General features: G+C 39.0%; 2 protein-coding genes across 2 annotated transcripts; both read right to left on the bottom strand.

Moving 5' to 3' along the window:
* Positions 1 to 8,798: 8,798 nt before the first annotated feature.
* psmb5 (proteasome 20S subunit beta 5) lies at positions 8,799 to 20,334 on the bottom strand. Its single transcript, XM_073848544.1, has 3 exons — positions 20,099 to 20,334; positions 18,587 to 18,893; positions 8,799 to 9,623 (listed from the first exon to the last, which is right to left on the bottom strand). Exons 1-3 carry the CDS (start codon positions 20,312 to 20,314, stop codon positions 9,337 to 9,339), a joined length of 810 nt encoding a protein of 269 aa, XP_073704645.1. The 5' UTR covers positions 20,315 to 20,334; the 3' UTR covers positions 8,799 to 9,336.
* Positions 20,335 to 21,869: 1,535 nt separating this feature from the next.
* psmb11a (proteasome 20S subunit beta 11a) lies at positions 21,870 to 23,027 on the bottom strand. The gene has a single exon (XM_073849379.1). The coding sequence runs from the start codon at positions 23,025 to 23,027 to the stop codon at positions 21,870 to 21,872; it is 1,158 nt and encodes a 385-aa protein (XP_073705480.1).
* Positions 23,028 to 23,546: the final 519 nt, after the last annotated feature.

Here is a 23,546-nt window from a genome sequence, read left to right as displayed (position 1 = left end):
AGGACAACTAAGGGACTCATATGCAGGGGCGTAGCAACCGGGGGGGACGGGGGGACACGTCCCCCTCACTTTTAGAAACAGGTGATTCTGTCCCCCGCACTTTTTTTGACCTAGCGCCAATATTTCCGCCCCTGGTCTCTGATTTGTTACTTAGATTTGAGTGAAGTAACATTTAGCCAATCACAGCGCGAATCTCTTGGGCGTCTGCCATGAGCTTCAAATCTTGTTGCTCTTGTAAACAGAATGTATTATACTGTATGAACATCACCTTTGGGTCACATGACCATACTGCCCCCCCCACTTTTAAATTGGCTGCTACGCCCCTGCTCATATGCAACTATTACAGAAGGTTCAAATGCTCACTGATGCTCCAGAAGGAAAAACAATGCATTTAGAGATGGGGGGTGAAAACTTCTGAACAGAATGAAAATGTTTACGTTTCTTATTTTGCCTAAATATCAGATTTTTCATTTAGTAATGCCCTTTAGAAGCCACAGAAGATACAAACATGTTTCCTAGAAGATAAAATACTTTAAATTTACCCTAACCTTTAAATTCAAAAAGTTTTCACCCCCTTAATTCATTGTGTTTCCTTCTAGTTGCAAACAAGTCCCTCATTTGTCCTCAGTATGAAAAGATGGATCTCAAAATCATACAGTCATTGTTGGAAAGGTTTCAAATACACAAAAATGCTGAAAAACCAAAGAATTTATGGGACCTAAAGAATTTTTCTGAAGAACAGCAGGCAGTTTAACTCAGGATAAACAAGGAACAACTGTCACTAAACAAAAAAAAAAAAAAACAGCTGTGGATCATTTAGGTAACAACACAGTATTAAGATTCAAGTGTATGTAAACTTTTGAACAGGGCCTTTTTTATAAATTCAACTATTAATTTCTCTTGTGGACATGCATTATGTGAAATATCTTATTCAGGTCAGTACTAAATAAAAAAATAACATGCATTTTGTATGATCCCATCTATTTTGGTCAAATAATTACCATTTTGCTGATTCTGCAAGGTGTGTGTAAACCTTCGACGTCAACATGGTGTGTAAGAAATAGCATTTGACTATAATAGTTCACGCTCTGTTTAGAATTTAGATTCTGTCATGATTTACTCACCTCAAGTTGTCCCAAACCTGTATGGTACCCTTTCTTCTGCTGAACACAAAAGAAGACATTCCGAATAACACTTTCTGGTCCTCATTGACTTCCATAGTATTTTCTTATAGTCAGTGGGGCCCAAAACTGTTTGGCTAACCACATTCTTCAGACATTTACATTTTAAATACATTTTTTTCCCTTGGATAAACGTAATCCTTGGTTGCCTTGTTTCACACTGTTTATACTTCACCCTGGGTTACAAATTAATCTAGTGTAGTCAGTTTTAAAGATTTCCAACCCTGGATTAAAATTGTTATTTGCATATTTATAAGGTTGATAACACTGACTGAACAAACACAGCATGCAATGAGCATGCAAAGTGTTTTAATAGCTGCTTGTCCATCTGTGAACATGTTGTAGATCCGCTTTTTAAAAACGCTCTATGTCTCAGAAGACCTAAAGGAAAATTTCAGGTTCAGAACAAGTTAAGCTCAATTGACAGTGCCTGTGGCATAATGTTGATTACCACACAAATCCACTTGGCACACATTTTCTTTAAAAAATAAAAAAGTAAAGTCTCTGTAAGCAGTTTCAGTGAGGCACTTCCAGTGGAAATCAACTGACCCAGCATAGACAGCAAGGGTACTACCACGGTCAAGGCACAGAAAGGTAGTAAGGACAGAGACGAGAAGAAATCGCTGAATAAAGTTGTTATTTTTGTTTGGGTACAAAAAGTATTCTTGTACCTTCATAAAATCACTGATGCCACATGGGCTATTTTCATTACTACCTTTCTGGGCCTTGAACGTGTCAGTTATGTTGCTGTCTATGAAGGGTCAGAAAGCTCTTGGATTTCACAAAAATATCTTAATTTGTGTTCCGAAGATGAACAAAGATCTTATGGGTTTGTAACAACATGAGTTTAAGTTCTATTGAACTCAGAATATTCCTTTAAATATTACAACAAGAGTCAAATATAGTCCCTTTATCACTGCAATTAACATGGTTGGTGTTGCTACACTGCATTTTTAACTGTTCCCCACAGATATGTAGACTAAACACCTCGTGAAAGCTTCTATGACTGAACACAGCACATGAATAGCTAATAAGATAAGTTCTGAGGCAGTTAATGATTGGTTTTCTTGTCTTCAGGGCAGGGTTTCATAACCCAGGGTCAAAAGCAGGGCTAACCCCATTTATTAGAGGTGTGAAATGCTGCTTAAATCACAAGAAATAGTATGTATTGTCGATATAGTATTTGCTATCAATAGATAGATACTTTGAGGAAAATCAGATGAAAGACGGGATGACTATTGTGCATAGTAAAGCATTTTGAGACGGAATTAAAGGAGAAGTTCACTTCCAGAACAAAAATTTACAGACCACCTTGTCATCCAAGATGTTATGTCTTTCTTTCTTCAGTCATAAAGAAATGATGTTTTTTGAGGAAAATTTCAGGATTTCTCTCCATATAGTGGACTTCTATGGTGCCCCAAGTTTGAACTTCCAAAATGCAGTTTAAATGCAGCTTTAAAGGGCTCTAAACCGAGGAAGAAGGGTCTTATCTAGTGAAACAATTGTTTTTTTGTTTTAAATTGAAAAATATTTTTTTTAACCTTAAATGCTTGTCTTGTGTAGCTCTGCGTGAACTCTGTGTATTCATAAAATTAAGGTTGAACCACTGATGTCACTTGAACTATTTTAACAATGTCGGATTTCATCAAAAAATATCTTAATTTGTGTTCTGAAGATGACAATCATTTTGGGAGGGAATTAAAGGAAAATTTAACTTGCAGAATAACAATTTACAGATAATGTACTCACCCCCTTGTCATCCAAGATGTCCATGTCTTTCTTTCTTCAGTCATACAGAAATTATGTTTATTGAGGAAAACATTTCTCCATATAGTGGATTTCTATGGTGCCCCGAGTTTGAACTTCCAAAATGCAGTTTAAATGCAGCTTCAAAGGGGTCTAAACGATCCCAGCCGAGGAAGAAGGGTCTTATCTAGTGAAACGATTGGTTATTTTTGTGAAAAAATATAAAATTTATATACTTTTTAACCTCAAACGCTTGTGTTGTCTAGCTCTGCGTGAACTCTTTGTATTCCAGTTCAGGACAGTTAGGGTAGGTCAAAAACTCCCTTTGAAGCTGCACTGAAACTGCAATTTGTAACTAAACACGTGGGCACCATTGACGTCTTGAAGATCTTGGAGCACAAAGAGGGGAGTAAATTATCTGTAAATTTTTGTTCTGCAAGTGAACTTCTCCTTTAATCTAAAGATAACAAGGTATCGGACACCAGTCGTGTCTTAAATGAATGTAAACAGACGGGGCAAAAAGATCAGATCTGTTCATTAAGACTTGCAGTGTAAATGCAGCCTGAAGGCCCCACAACACTGGCCAGCTGTGCATTACAAAAACTTAATAAGGAGTTTGGCCCAAGGTCACATGATAATGCAAGGTTTTTAGATTTATTTTTAAACCGCTTTTCTTTGGAATTAATGAGCAAACCCACAATTAATGAAACATTATTATGAAAAGGAAGGAGAAGAAATAAGGAGGGGGGGCGAATGGGACACGCAACAGAAATGACAAGAGCGTGTCCGACGCACGCAGAGAGATGAAAAACGGCACCTCTCACCACGAGGCGAGAGCGGCAGCCTCCTCACGCGCGCAGAGGGAGAGAGAAGGATGCGCGAGTAGCACCAAACGCAATTACATGAGGCGCGAGCTCAAGGACTGAAGCACGCTGATTACACAAAGCCTCGAGAGTCTTTAGGTGGACACTGCATCACACCGAGAGTGATTTCCTGCTAAATTGACCTCTCATTTGTTTTCGATCCGAAACAGCTGTGGAAGTGGGGAAAAAACCCGTTGTATTTTTGTGTATTCAATCACAACCACATACTTACATCGCGCTTCGCTGTATTTTTCTGTTTGATCTGTTTACATCTTCCAGAATTACATTTTTCTTTTAGAGAAACTAGCAACACATTTTGAGACTGAACCCGGACCACCCTGATGAAAAACAGCGTAAAACCAGTTTAATAGTTTGCTGTTCATAGCATAAGATGGTCTCTAAATCTATGCTGATTTTCTTCATTTAGATGGGATACATTTCCCAGTCTGCCCATGTTTCCAAAACCCTTCTAAAGCCAGGCTGGGAGACCATCAGCACAAAGACTATCTAAAGCCAGCTGGAAGACCAGGCGTGAATCTGTTTACCTTGAAAATTTGCTGACTGTAGAAGGTCTAAGCTGATCTTAGTTGGTTTGAGGTGATCACCTAGTCCAATAAAACCAAACAACAGACCAAGAAAACCTGAAACACAAATTCAGAAAGTGTTAAAAAAAATGACTGTGTTAGCAGACTGGAGATGATTTGCTGATCTTAGCTGGTCTCCAAGTCTAAACTGCTGTAAAATGCCCAATATCTCCAGTAATATGAGCAGCTTGATCAGGCTTTGAAATCATTTAACACCAGCAAATCATCTTAAGCCATTTTAAGATGTTTTTTCATGAGGGTACATTCTGAGAAAATCAAACAAATTTAATTCAGAGCAGATCAAATTAAAGTGAGAGAGATTTATCGCGTATATTATGGCCACCTGACAGATGGTGGCACGTGGGTGCATTGGGGTTATTTTTTGACACTGTGAAATTCATCTCGCTGGCACCTAACAAACTAACCAGCTGGTCTCTCACACAATCCTATTCTTCGCTTTGGCTTTGGTTAAGATACAGTTTGACTATCCAAATCACTACAGATTTACGTGGACTGTATCACAATGCTTGTTGAATCACAGGACAAATAGTGTGAAGATGATCCATAAATATCACCGACAAGCACGCTTGTATTGAAATTTCAAGTAGCTCTTCCTACATTTTTAAACCTTGAAGTGAATGTTCATGCAAATTACTCATGAGAGAGACAAATGGTAACTGGGTCACCAAGGCTAACCAGTGCTTCTCCCATTGCAATGCACCCAACAACAATATTTTGCTATAATACATGTGAATTGCATTTTCTAAAAGCTAACCATTAAGAATAATTAAAGTAGTTGATGAGTATTCAAAGTGCTTTCAAGAATGACCTGCACATTTCATTTCACCACTCAAAACGAATACGTGTTTGATGCTGCAGATGTTCTGCAACTAAATGACTTGAAAAACATGATTAGCAAATGTGATTTGTAGTCATGTTGTAAGCAACTCTTTCATCTCTTCATTTTCTCCAAGCAAAGTAATGGAAAGGAACTCCCCATTTACATTTATTGGAATCCCATTTGCTTTCCATCTGCTAACTAGCCACCTGTGAAACTAGTTTTTAACAATCATTGGGGCTCAGGGCCACCACATCGTCACGTAGCCTTTATTGGTGTTTATTTTCAGCTATAAAACTACTGAGGGGGGCTACAGCGAATCCTTGCATTGTAAAACAACGTGATAGAAACTAGGTGTGCCGAAATGAAAATCCAAAATAAATTCCTCCTCTAATTAAAAAAAAAAAGACATCCAAGGACTAAGTCCATAGACCCAAAAGCCGGAGGACAATTGCAAAGCAGCACAAAATACTATCACCATTTTCCCTGTCAGCTTAAGGTGTTAGAGATTGTTTACCTCAGTTCAGCAAGCCTAAGCACTAATAGCCCACAAGACTAGACCGATGCAGACAATGACACAATGCACTATTTGCATCTCTAAAATACTATTACGAAGCAGAGATGGCAAGAGGAAGGAAAAAGTAAGACACTTAATTCAGGGCCTCAGGCAAAAGTGAAGAGGAAAATATTCAGAACTCTTGTGCTGATGGAGACAAATGGGCAAGATGGCCAAAATGAATCCCATTACAAAAAACTATTGTATTTTTTTTAAAAATCCATCTGAGCTGACATTAAAAATTTCACCTAGAAATAAAACACAATGTATGAATGGAACTGCATTAGATAGAAGCTGCAGGTGCAACCATCGGGAAAAGGAGGGCAGAGTGCATACAGCCTAGAGGCTGAGAGGGACCCACAACAATGTCCTTAGGGGGGCAGACTGAGATTGCCACCCCTACGAAATTTGATTTCAAGGGGGCAAGACTGAGTTTGCCACACCCTACCAAACATGATTTTAATGGGGCAAGACTGAGATTGCCAGCCCTTATCAAATGTTATTTCGAGGGGGCCGACTGAGAATGCCACCCACTATCGCAAGCGATTTTGAGGGGGCAAGACTGACTTTGCCACCCCTATTGAACGTGATTTCAAGGGGGCAAGAGTTTGCCACCCACTACTGAATGTTATTTTGAGGGGGCAAGACTGAGATTGCCACCACCTATTGATTGTGATATAATTCATTCATAATTATTTGTAGGTATTCTCACTTAAGAGCAAATATGTTAATTTGTTTCACCTAGACATAAAACAATGTATGAATGGAACTGCATTAGATATAGGCTTCAGGTGCAATCAGGGAAAAAAGAGGGCAGAGTGCATAAGGACCAGACGCTGAGAAGAGCCCACAACAATGTCCTTAGGGGGGGACTAACTGAAATTTTAAACCCCTACCGAACGTGATTTCGAAGGGGCAAGACTGAGTTTCCACCCCCTTTTGAATGTGATTTTGAGAAGAGAAAGACTGAGGTTGCCACCCCCTACCGCATGTGATTTCGAGGAGGCCTGACTAAGATTGCCACTTACTTGATTTTGAGGGGCAGGACTGAGATTGCCACCCACTACCGAATGTGATTGAGGGAGCAAGACTGAGATTGTGATCGAATTCATTTATAATAACATATAGGTATTCTCACTTAAGAGCAAATATGTTAATTTGTTTCACCTAGAAATAAAACACAATGTATGAATAGAACTATATTACATATAGGCTTCAGGTGCAAACAGGGGGAAAAGGAGGGCAGAGTGCCTAAGGCCCAGAGGCTGAAAACGGCTCATAACAATGTCCTAAGAGGGGCACGACTGAGATTTCAAACCCCTACCAAACATGATTTTGAGGAGGCAAGACTGAGTTTGCCACCCCCTACCGAATGTGATTTCAATGGGGGCAAAACTGAGATTGCACCCCCCCCCCAAACGATCACGATTTCGAGGGGGCAAAACCCACTCCTAATGAACGTGACATAATTCATTTATAATTAGAAGTATTGGCATTTAATAGAAAACATGTTAATTTGTTTCTGAAAGGTCCCCACAACATTTTTACGTGGGCCCAACTGAGATTTCCTCCCCCTACCGAATGTGATTTCAAGGGGCCAAGACTGAGTTTGCCACCCCTTACCAAACGTGATTTTGCGGGGGGGAAAGACTGAGTTTGCCACCCCCTACCGAACTTGATTTTGAGGTGGCAAGACTGAGATTGTCAGCCCCTATTGAATGTGATTTTAAGCATCTTTGAGATGTTGCCACAGTTCTTCTGGATTTAGTCCGTCTCAAGTTTGTTCCGTTTCTTCATGTCATTCCAGGCAGACTGGATCATGATGAGGATAGATTTTTCCTACTGACACACTACAGCAAAAGAAAGAAATAACATACTTAAAACCATTTCAGCTGGTGAAAATACTAGTGTTCTAGTATTTTTGGCCAACACTGTAATTCATTCATGTTAACCATCCACAGTCCTGTTACTGTGTATAAGTTGTAGTTCTACTACCATGCTCTAGGGGCTCCAAGCTGCTCATCCCCCAGGACTCTTTAATATTGGTAGTTTTTATACTTCTAATATGCTCACTGTGTGAATATGGGAAGCATTCCTATGCTAGGACTTCTACTTCACATCCTATCATGGAATATTTGAGATGATTAACTCAAGGATTGAAACATTTTGGGAGCACATGGTGGTTGGTAATTCTTTGGACAACCAATTGACACTCATATTTATAATTATAATTATCATCATCATCATCATATATGCGTACTCCAATTTAAGAGAAATCTGTGGGCTTTCACAGAAAATATAGATAAATTCCAAGACATTATTGAGGCAAAAATGTGATGGTGGTATTTCAAGCTTCAGCTGCTCTCAAAGTAGGAAAATCCCTTAAGGAATTTTCGTACGGGTCAGGGGGCATGATTAATTGCGGTAATTTTTGCCAACACATGTTTGTATATAATTAATCACAATTTAATTGACAGCCCTAATTTGATAAAACATCAAACCAAGTGACATTTATTTTAACTAAGAAAAGCACAAACACAGCTTCTCGAAAATAAGTATGGATTTTAAATAATACAACAAATGTACTGTCGAAATTAAAGACAGCTGTACTTAGAGAAGTGGCTCTCAAACCAACACAATATTTGATATATTTAAATAATCTGTATGGATATTTCCTATAGTATTTCTGCTGTAATTTTGAAAATAAACTATTTTTATGAATATAAATTAGATGTGAAAAAGGGGGGGGAAATGTTGTGAGTGTGTGTATGTAAATTAAAGACCTTCTGATATTTCTAAAAATACCATAAAGTAACTGCAAAAACAGACAAGAAAAGTAGTTTTGAGAACATTTGCTGGCACTGTGCAGATACAGCTGGTTTGATATTTTGTTATCTAATGCAATGTCATTCATATATCAGCTGTGACTTAAGATTCCAACTACATTTCGGGGCCACTGCACAAACTTGTAAACACCTGTCAAAACACTTACCAAACGATACATCAGGATCAAGAGGAAAAAAATAACACTTATATAGCAAAAATCCAAGGTTTATTCAGAGCAGGTTTAGTAACTGTGGTAACTGCAGATACATGTGAGATGAGAAGAACAGAAGCCCACACCCACTCAGTAAGAGCTGGCCAACTGGAATTTTGGCTTGTCATGGTGTCCATTGGGATACAGCGCCCCCTTATTTTATAATCACAAACAACAAGTGAAACTGCAATGGCTAGGTTTGTAATACTACTGAAACTGGTTGAAAACTCGGCGAATAACATATGTGAGAAAAATAACGGAAACTGGTCTAACTTCAAGAGATGAGAGGAAGAGAGAAAGAGAGACAGCAAGCTTGTGTTCTCATGTACAGACGAGCCAGCTCTTACAAAAGACCTGGCGTTAACTTTCTTAGAAGCAGATTTGATTTCATTAAGTTAACCGAAGTGCCTTTCAGGTTATATCACTAATCTGCAATTCATTCCTTATCTGACCGGTCTCATCCTTTCTTTTGAAACCCAACTGCTGCTGTGACCTCTTCCCTCATGCCTTTTCTCCTCCCAACCCCTCCTTCTATGCTTTCTCGCTCTGGTATTTAAGGTGCAGCTGAAGCACGTCTTCCTGCGAGACCCTTTTCCAGCCCTCGCTGTGGACGTGGTAGAGGTTGACTTGGCCTCCGCTGTAGGCGTCACGGTAGGTAGCTTGGTAGATGGCGCGACGGCCCAGGTCGCAGGCCTCTTCAACAGTCAGGTCGTATCGAAGGCCGCTGTCGACGACACCGTAGGCGTACATGGATCCCGAACCAACTGCGAACAGGTCTCCGCACACTCGGTTGCCCTCAGAGTCCACATAGTACAGCCCTGCGATCAGAGGAAAGCAAAAGGAAGAGGAAGAGAGAGACCATCAGCACTGCTTTACGTCCCGCTGTGTTAAAAAGGCAGGCGCCTCCACGGAAGATGAAAGCGTTAAAAAAAAAAAAAAAACCTTTAGAGAGAATTCAGTAGATCGATGTAATGTTATGAACACAAGGTTATAAATAATTCTCTGAACAATACAAGGTCAAATCTATCTCGGTGAGTACATGTGAGAAAAGGAATCATGGGATTTGGGTTTTTTTTTGACAGCTGGATACTCAGTAGTTGGAGTTCAGTCTTGGGGGGTACCTAGGGGCTTCAGCTTGAAAGCTTCTGAGAAAAAAAAAAATTCCAAAAGGAGAACTTGATCTAGCTAATATTAAGTAAGCTAAGGACAAGCTGCTGACCAGGCTCAGGCAAACATAGCATCCAGCCTGGGGCACCGCCTGAGGGGCTATTGATCGCTCCAAAAACACCAGAATTAATTATTGATCTATACCTGAAGATCTGACCTCTCACCAAACATGATGGACGATGCAGATCACAGTCAGTGAACTAGTGGGTCACTGTCTTGTCCAGCAGCAGATCACCTCATGGATTCAAGTGCGCTATGACGAAACACACTCCTACAGTAATGGTGACTACATCCCATCTGTGTACCAGCAGAACTAGGCTGCAGATGGACTGTTAACCAGATAGTTCACCCAAAAATGAATTGTCATCATTTACTCACCTTTTGGAACACAAAATATATTCTGAAGAATGCTTTGACTGTTTTTGTTCACACAACAAAAAGTCAATGGAGTCTGGACACCACTGACTGTACGGACAAAAAAAAAAAGTTGATTTTCTTTTGTGTTCTGAAGAGGAAAGAAAGTCTGGTTTGGAATAACATGAAGATAAGTAAATTATTTTTGGGTGAGAGTTTGAATAAAATAGTTTTAGAAACTGAAAAATGGCACATTTTTATAACGTTTGCAACATTTAATACTTGAAAGAGCGAAAACGTCAGTTTTAAAGGAACAGTTTGCCCAAAAATGAAAATTGCTGAAAATGTACTCAACCTCAGGCCATACAAGAATTCTTCCCTCAGAGTTCAAACAGCTAATTAAAAACATCACAATCCACAACACAACTCCATTTAACATGATGTGACTCGAAAAGCTGCGTATTTCATCAACATTCTTAAACTTCAAACTGTTGCTTCCAGCTAAAATGTGAGTCCTCATATTGGTAGATTTTAATGTTAGGGGACAACAGGGGGTGGACTTGTTCACTCATTGAAGCATTATTATAAATTACAGACTGGTATTTTGGTCAGAAGCATTGGTTTGAAGTAGGGTTGTCAAGAATCGATACAGAAATTTTAAAAACACGACGATACCAGCATTTCCCCCTAGCATTCTAAGCGCTGTTGAGCAGATTCTTAAACACCTCTGACTGGCTATTCTGTTCATGTGCTCAACAGATATTTCTGTGATTGGCTACAATGATCATCACTTTAAAAACATGTTGGCCAATCAGAGGTGTTTAAGTAACTACTCAACAGCACTCAAAATGCTAGGGGGAAATACTGGTACCGTCATATTTTTCAAATTTCAGCACTGACTTGATACTGCCGTCTACTTTTGACAACCCTAGTTTAAAGGTAAAATTGCTTGCATGGCTTGATATAACGTAAATGTCTCTTAGTGAAATAAGTAGTCGAAAATCCATGAAAGATTTACGTTATTTTATACATATTTTGGACTATGGGGGTTGCCATTATGATGTAAAATGGTTGCACTCTGTGAGCTACTTGTGCTACCCGTTACTATTTTTACCGCAGCGCACCTCGGAATACACAACTCGGAAACCACAGTAGCTGAAAGAGCTTATAGGCAGCGCTAGATAAAAGCGTAGGGTTAAACCAAATGCCACATCATTGATTTTTCCCACAAGGAATAAACGTCCTGGATATCTGCGCTGAGAAACTCCTTCAGTGGCTGTGCCATCATGACAAGCATTGACATGTTTACATTCTCCCAGGATGGCATCTAGAGTTTGTAAGCTCTCTCAGTAGCTGTGATCTACTAAAAGCCTAAAAGACATCATGACTAAAGTGGAGAGAACAAAGACTTGGGTCTTTATGAAGTTTTATTCATCCACATGCATCTTCCCATTCTTTTCAACTCTTCTTATCACTAGAAAAAACAGTGGAGACTTACATTGCTTCTCTTGTTGGCCTTCAACTGAAAATTACAACCAAAAGCCGCACAATGTGGCATCGTATTAGTATTTTACAAGTTGTGTTGTGGTAAAAATAAGTACAGGTAGTGCCAGTAGCTCACCGAGTGCCACCATTTCACATCATTGAAGTCCAAAATATTTATAAAATTATGTGATTTTTTTACAAAAAAAATAAACAGTCTTTTATGGGCTTTCTACCACATATTTGTGACCCTGGACCACAAAACCAGTCATAAGGTTAAATTTTACAAAACTGAGATGTATACATCATATGAAAGCTCAATAAATAAGCTTTCTATTGATGTATGGTTTGTTAGGAAAGGACAATATTTGGCCAAGATACATATATTTGAAAATCTGGAATCTAAGGTTCCAAAAAAATCTAAATACTGAGAAAATCACCTTTAAAGTTGTCCAAATTAAGTTCTTAACAATGCATATTACTAATCAAAAATTACATTTTGATATATTTATAGTAGGAATTTTACAAAAAAATCTTCATGGAACATGATCTTTACTTAATTTCCTAATGATTTTTGACATAAAAGAAAAATCAATAATTTTGACCCATACAATGTATTTTTGGCTATTGCTACAAATATACCCCAGCGACTTAAGACTGGTTTTGTGTTCCAGGGTCACATTTCAGTAAGAGATACCATTTGCACTATATTAAGCCATGTAAGTCTTAATACCTTAATGATTTGTTACTTAAACACATAAAATGATGAACTGAAGTCATATTGTGGAATACTGTGATGTTTTTATCAGCTGTCTGGACACTCATTCTGACTGCACCCATTCACTGCAGAGGATCCATTGGTGAGCAAGTAATGAAATGCTAAACTTCTCCAGATCTGTTCTGATGAATAAACTCATCTACATCTTGAATGGCTTGAGAGCGAGTACATTTTCAGCAGATGTGACACCAAACCCCCTCAAGGAAGAAGAAAGCTCTTGCATTTACAACTGTGACAATGATCAGGATCAACTAAACGCTGGAAGTATGAGAAGTTCACGTCATAGACTCTTGACAGCTACAGATATCAATCTTGAAGGATGAGTACCAGTCTGTTATTGTAGGAACATCAACTCTACATCGTCACGCCCCTAAACGTGACGCCGAACAAAACAAACTGTGGCTGTTTGCTTTACATCAGGGCTGCCCAACCCCATTCCTGGAGATCTACCTTCCTGCAGAGTTCAGTTCCAACCCTGATCAAACACGCCTGTCTGTAATTGTCAAGTGCTCCTTCAGATCCTAATTTATTGGTTCAGTTGTGTTTGATCAGGGTTGGAACTGAACTCTGCAGGAAGGTAGATCTCCAGGAACAGGGTTGGGCAGCCCTGCCTTTACATGTTGGTCAGACGCCGCCCTCTTGGGCAGTCCTCGACCAATGAAAGTGGCTAGATCCTAGACCTTCTGTCATTAATCTAAAGGTCTAGCTAGTTCAGTCCCACGAAGAAAACAACTAGCACTGAAAACTCAATCTGAAATTTTCCTTTTGTACCCTGGAAACTTTAAGTAAAGTTCAAGGATTGTCTCAGAGAGACATTTTAAGGACAATCTTAGGAAGTAGGGCTCAAAAGTCTTCAACAAGCAATTTACACCCTCTGTACGCATCGTTAGCTCGACCTGATAATCGTTACAGCACCCTGAATATATGCAGGATAATTTACCATTTTGTAGAGCCAAGTGTGACGACTAAAAACAGGTTAAAAATGCAATAGGACGTCTCTTTTACCCGCAAGGCACCGGTTCTCATTAGGAGCGGAGTGTGAGGGTACTTCAGCAGACTGGGAATTTTTTTTTTAACGCACAACACCTGGGATCGTTTTATCACACAACGGACGTGGCATGCTACCTGCGTCTCTGAGAACGGGTGGGGAAGTAAAGGTGAACAAAAGAGGCACTTGAATTTGCGAGCCCTCGTAAAGCAGAGGCGCTGAAGCGGGAGCGATCTCGGGATGTTACGACAGCCTGGCTCCTTGCACTCCATCACAAAGGTGACAGGCAGTTAGATGTGCTAGACTAAAAGAGTGCTAGACTAAAAGAGTGGCTGTCTGCATGTATGAATGGCAACTTCAAGACAAAAGGAAGGAATATACACAGGTGATTGGCTGACTGCTTTGCTGATTGTCACACAGCCATGGTTGGTTAAGAGTGCCGCTGATGAGAGCAGCTGCTCAGAAAGCAAAGCAACTCTGTGTACAGACGTCTAAGCATGCATGCACATCAGCAGTCCACGTCTACACAACATGAAAAGGTGCCAGTTGAAAGAGTTTCATATGTCTTTGAGATAGCGGTCCTGCTGATATTTGCAGCTCCTGGCAGGACAGAAGTTGTCTATACTTTCACAGTAGGTGCACAACAAGCTATCGGAGTACAAATTATGAATGCGGAATGTAGAAATATACAGAGGCAGAATACAGATCATAACGGTTGCTTTAACCAGGTAAAATGGGGCAGCCGTGGCCTAATGGTTAGAGAGTCGGACTTGTAACCCAAAGGTTGCAGGTTCGAGTCTCAGGTCCGGCAGGGATTGTAGGTGGGGGGAGTGAATGTACAGCACTCTCTCCACCCTCAATACCACGACTGAGGTGAGTCCCTTGAGCAAAGCACCGTTCCCCCAACTGCTCCCCGGGCGCCGCAGCAATGGCTGCCCACTGGGTGTGTGTTCACGGTGTGTGTGTGTGTGTGTGTGTGTGTGTGTGTGTGTGTGTGTGTGCACTTGGATGGGTTAAATGCAGAGCACAAATTCCTAGTATGGGTCACCATACTTGGCCTCACGTCACCTCCTTTCCTTTCCTTTCCTAAATCACTGGTGAAATACTTATTTTGAACTAGTGGGTCACATTGGGTTTGTAAACACTCGCGTCTCAACATGCATCTCACGTAACCATCACAGAGAGGCACAAAATAATTTTCCAGAACATTTTTGTTCACCGTTCCTTGCTGGTTGAATGATCTTCCCAACCTATCCGGAACACAGAATCCTGACAATATTCAAAAAACAGGTAAAAACTCCTTCCATGAGCATTTAACTGCATCCTACTGAGAAGAAAAAGCCTTTATGCTTTTTCTAGCATATACTTTTCCTAAGAATATCTGAAATTATGTATTACAAGCACTTCTTGTGCTTAATTGCCTCTTTATGATGAATCCCTTTTTTGGATGAATCTCCTCATTTATAAGTCACTTTGGATAAAAGCATCTGCTAAATGAAAAAAAAAATGTAAATGTAAATATAACCACTTCATTTGCATGCTGGCAACAGTGTTATTTTAGCATATTTAACTTTCACATTTTCATTTTTATTTTGGTTTGAGTTTTAGCAATCTTGCTATGTAAATTATAAATGCTTTAATAAAATATTTCTATTCAGTTTTACTTTTATTCCAGTTATTAGTAATTTTAATTTGTCAACTTATTTTTTTTAGTTTATAATATCTAATGTTCAATAGTTTTTCATCTGATGTCTACAGTCGTGGCCAAAAGTTTTGAGAATGACATAAATATTGGAAATAGGAAAAGTTGCTGCCTAAGTTTTTATAATAGCAATTTGCATATACTCCAGAATGTTATGAAGAGTGATCAGATGAATTGCATAGTCCTTCTTTGCCATGAAAATTAACTTAATCCCGAAAAAAACTTTCCACTGCATTGTTAAGAAGGCTTCAGGGCGTCCAAGAAAGTCCAGCAAACGCCAGGATCGTCTCCTTAAGAGGATTCAGCTGCGGGATCGGAGTGCCACCAGTGCAGAGCTTGCTCAGGAATGGCAGCAGGCCATACACTGTTGTTTTAGCTCAATGCTTAAAGGCATAGTTCACCCAAAAGAAAAGTATTCACACAAAAAGTATTCTCATAGCTTCATAAAACCACGCTTGAAGCACATGAACTATTTTAACAATGTCTTTACTACCTTTCTCGGATTTCATAAAAAAAAAAAAAAAATCTTTTTTCTCTTTTCTCTCAATTTGTGTTCTGAAGATGAACAAAATTCTTAGGGGTTTGGAACAACATGAGGGTGAGTAATTAATGACAGAGTTATCATTTTTAGGTAAACTATCCATTTAATTTCTAACAGACTCAGAGTAGAACATTTGGATCACACTCTGATCGAATCACAAACTGGACCACAATTACAAAACAGCAAAGAAAATAAAACGCATCTGTAGAACGGCTCTAACACCACACAGACTAATACACCGGGGCTTCAACAGTGGCCACAACATAAGTTGCACTGCATTAAATTTTATTATCACCATCTTCGTCAAAACTATCTTGCAGCTTTTTAAATCAAATTTACTTCTCACAGCAAACACACACTTTGTCACAGGAATAAGTGTGCCAGACATTGTTAACACAGTAAATGTGGTCTGTTTAATCAAGATTGATTTAATTTGCACAACATTTACCTCTCTATTGAATCACAACGCATTGTAACAGCCAGCACCGCTATCGAACTTCTAACAGCAATCATTACTTGCAAAATTGATTGGAAGATTTACCACATACTTTTGTGCGCCTGCCAGCCAAGGGTTGTTTTTTGGGACAACACTAGCCTGTGTCACCGCATAAACCCCAATTGATCGAGCTGACAGGATTTTGCATGCAACCCGATTGCCCTGGCTGAGAGCCGCGTCCATCATGGTGTTGCTCCCTCCTGGCCCACAGTCACCGGCATATTGATTTCCCATTACTGTGTCACTGTGCAGGGCCTCTTTAAACACATCGGCCGTGATGTAGAGCGGTTACAGCACCCCAGTGTCTGCAACCTAGGGACGAATCACAATCAGAGAGCGCTATGTCGCCATCTGGTGGTACTGGCTAAAACGCCTACATAGTTTGCACACTCATGCTTATGAACCGCATTTTGTAGCAGTCATTTATCTTGGTCTGTCTCAGTCAGTTTTGCTTCATTTAGGCTTGCACACCTCATGTTAGGAAGAAACAAAATGAACTGAAAATGGGCAGAGCTCACCATTAAGACCATTAGATTAAAAGCCTCTTATAGACCTAAATGCAACGTCCAATTAAGAAAAATGGACATCAATCATGGTCTAGAAAAGCAAGGGTCTTGAGAGTCCATTAATGTGCAAGTTTGTGATTCATTTCAAAAAACAAAGTCATGGTGCTGCATATTAAAACCAGTTTCCGGCTACTGCTGGAGACTGGCAGGAAATTATGGTGATAGAGCTATTTTTACAAAGCTATTTCAGCAGAAAGGCAGGGTCAAATCAGCAGAGAAAATAATCACATAATTTGTCCCCATGCCAACTGCAGCAATCAGTCAAAACATAAATGGCAAAAAAGAAAAAAAAGGTCCCTTCTGACAGTCTTTTACATCACAAAGCCATTGCAGATGCAGACAGATTACAGCCAGAATGCTTCTGATCAACGCTTTTGATGGAGGCAGAAAGGAATCGAAAGCAGAAAAACAACTTTAATTAAAAGCAAATAATATTGTAAATAGCATTATGAAATATAATCATCATAATCCTCAGTCCCAGGGCTCACAGGACAATTTTTTAAGAGAATATTAAGTAGGTTGAATGTATGAAGAGCGGTGGAACTTTTTACATTTTAATGTTTACTAAAATGCTATCATTAATTCTTCACAATTTATTTGCTTAGAAGTCTTATATTATTAATTTAAAAAAAGCATAATATATAAGCAGTACTAAATCAATTATATTAACAGATAAAATATAATAAGACATCTTTACATATTATATAAGCATTATATAATTTTTTTATTATAAGAAGCTTAGTACTAAAGTAATTATATTAATTATATATATATATATATATTTACTAGCATGTTATGTATGGTTTATTATGTTTTATGTAAATTATATATGTGGCCAAATGCAACAAGGCCCAAAAACGCTTCTGACCAATTACTAAAACTTTTGTCTAATCAAATGTTAAATCAATTAAAGGGATTGTTCATTTTTGGGTGGACTATCTTCCAATCATTTACTCATCCTCTAGTTTTTTTCTATTATAGTGTGTTTTCATGCCTCATCATCAATCGGCCATATTGGCAGCACTGAACATAATGCCAATGAGCCAAATGAAACTCACATATTTTGCTGATGAAAATGGACAATTATTGTCATGTTTTGAGCTGTACTAATCAGTCGGACTAGGAAAAAACATTTGCTGTACTATAGACTGCCAGAAGTTATAACAAATCAAGGAGAAGAGTGCAAAAACTGTCTGAGAAACAAAAGTCGTTTGTGGTTGGCCGAACTAAACCAGGATTTCCAGGACAAGAATCTTGACAGCATGTGTGTTTGTTCTTATTTCCAGTCAGGTAGGTGAAATATTAGGCTTATGTCTTAATTAATACTGCTTGTAGGTATCTTTACCACCTATTAACTTTAGTTTGTCAAAATATTGCGCCCCTTCCTGCTTACTAAGCCCTTCTCTATATGATTTAGCAGTTTCCACATGTTTCTTCAGTGGTTTAGATAGCGTAAATTTGCAGAACAACGTATTCAATAGTACAGAAATAAATACGGTATGGACCAGTAGCCACTGACTTCCAAAGTATGAGGGTAAAAATCTATAGAAGTCAATGACTACCATCAATTGTTTAGTTACCAACTTTTATCAAAACATCTTTTGTGTTTAGCAGAAGAAAGAAACTCATTCAGTTTTGGAACAACTTGAGGACTGAGTAAATGATTTCTGATTAAATGTGTGCTTACCATTAGCATATGATATTTACCTGGTCCTCTTTTGTCCCAGCCGCAGACCATCGTGCCCATGCTGAGGCCCATGCCTTTGTACTGATACACCATGTTAGCCAGTAGCTTGGAGGCAGCTGCCACTGAAATGCGTTCTTTGTTGCGCAGCTCATAGATGCGGCACTGCCTGGCCAGCAGACGCTCCCAGAAGCTGCAGTCCGCAGCTCCTCCAGCCATGGTACCGAGCAGATACGGGTTGATTTCAATCACCTTCTTCACTGTCTGTGAAGCGATGTAGGAGCCAGCTGTCGCTCTGGAATCCACAGCCACAATGACGCCATGCTGAAACTGAGAGATGACAGAAATAAGATGGTGAAGCTTGCACATTTGATAATAATTAAGAAAAAGACAACTTTTCAAAGTTTGGTACAGTGCGGTACAATTATCTCTATCCACCTTTTTCTTCCCGTAAGAGTGGGCACGGCCATTTGTACATTTTATAGGTCTGGTTTCTGGTGTCATCTGTGTCCAGTTATTTTTAGCTGTACAAAACAACTTGTTTTGCTGCTTCATATCGCAAATTGGTGTGTCTTACCATATTATTTTTAAGTATCATCTTAAGCAGATAATGAATCGTAAATCTCACCCATAGGCTTACTTTTCTACTGAGAGCCATTTAGAAGTTGGCATTTACAGACTTTTGTTTTTAAATACAAAAATAAAAATTATGAATTCACTCAAAAACAAACAAAAAGTTATTATACTTTCCTGTCTGCTGTTTTTCACGTCATTATTATCTAATAATATTGTTGACTTGAACAGAATAACACTTGATGAAATAATTTGTTTGTTTTAACTAATAGACTAACACATGCTTGTGAATTCTACTAATAAATGTATTAACTGTAATTATAAAGTATATTAATTTCCGCCTGCATGAGATTCTGACTAGTTCGCCTACTTATGAACCAGCAATAACTGGACACTATAGGCCACAGTGAAAAGCACATTAGTTGCTGTGTCATTCTCTGTGTTATATCTCATCACTTTGGCATTCTGGAGCAAAGTTGGAGTCTATGTGTGTTCATACAGTAATCAGCCCTCGTTCAAACATTCATACAAACTTTTACAGACTTTCTAGCACAATAGACACGTTTTAATTATGTTTATGACACACACGTTTACTGTTATTGTGACTGAAATGACCTGGTAGCTAAGTTGTCTTTGTGGATTAACAAACAGAACCACTTCATCAATTCATTCATCAGCACATATCACTTTTCACCTTCCAAAAGTATTACGTTAGTTAAATAAACCAGTTAAATCAGTAAACACTGGTGTGAGTAACTAACAGCATCTTGCTTAAGTTTTCCATTCAGCCTTTTCTATTCATTACACACATTGTCTAAACATTACGGCAGTTTTATAAAAGACACACGCTTTTAAATGTATCATAATTATTAGGACATGAAGATATGAATTGTAAGGTGGAGTAAATACTTTTTAAGTAAACACTGGCAAGATGCTATTAGCTGCTGGCTAAACGAACTCACTTTGAATGCTAAGGTGGTCGTGCCGTGAAGAAACTCGATTTTCCTCTCTGGTTCATCTCCTTCACCCAGCGGTTTCACGGCGAAGTTCAGACTATCATCCAGTGCTGCTCCAAAGCCGAGATCCGTCTGGTTACGGCCACAACCGTGCGCAAAAGGCTGGTTAAAGCGATCTACAAAATCCGCAGACTCACTCTGCAGTATACTAGACAGCGCCATGTTTCAGATAATAACCAGAAGTGGCGTTCTGCTTCTTGTATGTTACATGTTGAAGATGCAAACGATTATGCGCCGCATCGCCATCTAACGCCTAGGATGAACAACAGTCATAGAACTACATAATGTTTCAAAGCAATTAAATACTACTTTTTACTAAATATGCCTTAAATACTCATATAAGTGGCTAAAAACTCTGTAATATGGTATATTGAAGGTTTTTGGCTTGAAAAAAAGTATACTGAATGCCATGGTTTAATAAAGTGCTAACATACAACATTGCTAATGCTGTTGTACAAATGTACAAGTGTTAATCAAGTATTTGACAACTCGTTCTTAATAACTTTTTGTCTACAATCGTCCCCATCATAAGTCATATCATTATCAAACCAGCAAAGGACCGGCATTAACCAGCTAAAACCAGCATCCCAGCACCAAAACCTACCTAACCAGCATATGCTGTTTTTTTCAGCAGGGATGGGTCTCCAAAGGTTAGACAGATCTAAAGAGATTGCACTTACGTCATGATTTAGTTAGTTACCCGGATGTGTGGCCATATTGGCGATACTCGGATGTAAACAACAGCATGGATTGCACAGGTGAATATGTTGTTCTGCTAATTTATGCTGTTTAAACCACATTAAAAAAAATAAGTGGAAGCTGCTAAATCATATAGAGAAGGACCTAGTAAGCAGGAAAGGGCACAATATTTTGACAAGTTAATAGGTGTAAAGATACATACGAGCAGTATTAATTAAGCTATTAGCCTAATATTTCACCTACCTCACCAGAAATGACAATGTTGTCAAGATTCTTGCTCTGGAAATCTTGGTTCAGTTTGACCAACCACAAACGCCTTTTGTTCCTCAGACAGTTTTTGCACTCTTCTCTTTGATTTCGGCAGTCTATAGTACTCCAAATGTTTTCCCGGTCCGACCGATTAGTACAGTCCAAAACATGATAACAACTGACCATTTTCAGCAGCAATTCAATTTGTTTCAGTGGCACTGTTTACGTGCCGACAATATGGCCAATATGTCACATCCTGAAAACACTTGAATTTTTTTTTATTATCAAATAGTTAATTCATTTTATTTTATTTATCCAAATGTTTAGACTTTTTAAAATCGATTTTTCAAAATATTGCTGAGTCACACATTCAATTCCATACAAGGCAACAATTTATTGCACAGGTGGCGTACATTGTCAATCACTGATTAAAAATTAATTTAAAAAATTGGAATAATATTGATTTAAAATACAAAATCAATCATTCATAGTGCTTTGCTAAAATATCAAGAAAAATCCAATGTGTTTGTGATTACAATTGTCATTACAATCTGAATAAAAAATGCAGTGTAGGCCTAACTATTTTATTTTTTTGGCTGAAATGCAAACAGTTAATGAAAACATATTTTCTTTCCCTGTGCATTGTGGATTCTTTTTTATCTGTGCTGTCAAGTGAACCGCCTGACACTGTTCTACTCATGACTGATATTTTTTGTCCATCACATTCAAATTCCATCCATGTCTTTTTGTATTTCCACAGTTTTTGTCCCTATCTGCAGCATGCTGAATATATATCACCTTCCCCTTCAGCCAGTTCACCCCCCTCTCTTTTCTGTCTCTCTTTCTCCCTCTCCTTGATCTTCTTCTTCTTTCTCTCCCTCTCTCTGTAGTACTCCTCCTTCAGATCTTCTCTTTCTCTGCGTTGCCAGCCATGGGCAGTGATGTGGAAAAGGTCTACATTATTCCCAGAGTAGGCATCCCAGTGAGTGGCTCTGAAAACAGCCTCCCGGGCCAGTGCCACTGCCTCATCCACAGTCATTCCCCATCGCCAACCATCATCAAGCACAGCGTACGCGTAGGGTGACCCTGAGCCCACTGATATTATCTCTCCTTTCAGTTGCAGGCCATCACTACAAACATAACACACCCTGGGACCAGACCATCCTCCAAAAGTAGACAGAATGTTTTTTGTATTTTGATCTGACACAGTTGGTTTCAGTGCATGAGCATCCTGCTTATTTATAGAGGCCATTTTCACACTACCTAGAGCAGATTCATCTAAAATTGTGGATACATTGGTATCCCGTTCCATTGCTTCCTTAACATCTGCAATTTTCATGCAGGACTGTGGGGTTTTCTGAGTTTCCTCTCCATCCCATCCACACAGAGTAGCTGCCACACACACATTAGTGCCTTTGAATGGATGAAGCATCATGGAAAGCAGCTTTGCAGCTCCATTGACGCTTAGCCTCTTGTGATGGCGAAGCTGGTAAAGCCTCATCTCACGGGTGAGGATCCGTTCCCACAGCATACAATCGGCTCCACTGCCCGAGGTGTTGACCACCAGGTGAGAGTGGATGGGCATAATCTTTTGACTTATCGGGCAGCAAATTAAACCCTTACAGCTGGCGCGAGTGTCCGCAGCGGCTATCACACCATCCTGAAATATAAAACCCAAAGTCGTGGTACCATGCGATAGCTGAAAGGGTTGCTGATGAGGTGACAGACTGGAGAGAGCTGAAGAGAAAAGAGTTGGCACTCTGTTTTTTCTCCTGCACTGCTGAGGGGGGAAAAGAAAATTAAATGCACTGTCTTTGTCAAACTCGAACGGTGTCCTCCACTTGTATCCCATCTCATTTGGTAGGTAAGTGTATGGGCTGCTGTCATCGAGGGTCTCCAGGAAACCACAAACATCCTGAAGAGCCATTTTTCCTTTTATAGTGAGATAATGGCTAGTAATTTGGTGCAGCGTTGAGCCTTGGAAACTGCACTTGTAAAAAAGACCCTTTGAGGCCAAGGATTTATATAGGAGGTGAAGAATATCCACACTCATACATACACGTGATGTCTCAGCAAAAATCTTCGCTACACTAGGCTATATCTGATATGCTTTTGTGGTCACCACTGAGGCAAAACAGTGCAGCGACTCTTCAAACATAATCATGAAAATGCTGAGATAAGAGCGTAATGAGCTCAGTCTGTTTTTCTACACGGATACAAGGATATTACTTATTTTACCAAAATAAGAAGGATCATAAAAAATGCATGTTATTTTTTTATTTAGCACTGATCTGAATAAGATATTTCACATAAAATACATTTACATATAGTCCACAAGAGAAAATAATAGCTGAATTGATTAAAAAAAAATCCTTTTCAAAAGTTTACATACACTTGATTCTTAATATTGTGCTGTTACCTTAATGAACTGTTTTTTTGTTTGTTT

The sequence above is a fragment of the Garra rufa genome, chromosome 10 (assembly GCF_049309525.1).
Source record: "Garra rufa chromosome 10, GarRuf1.0, whole genome shotgun sequence".
NCBI lineage: Eukaryota > Metazoa > Chordata > Actinopteri > Cypriniformes > Cyprinidae > Garra > Garra rufa.
This window is presented reverse-complemented; position numbering and strand designations above follow the sequence as displayed.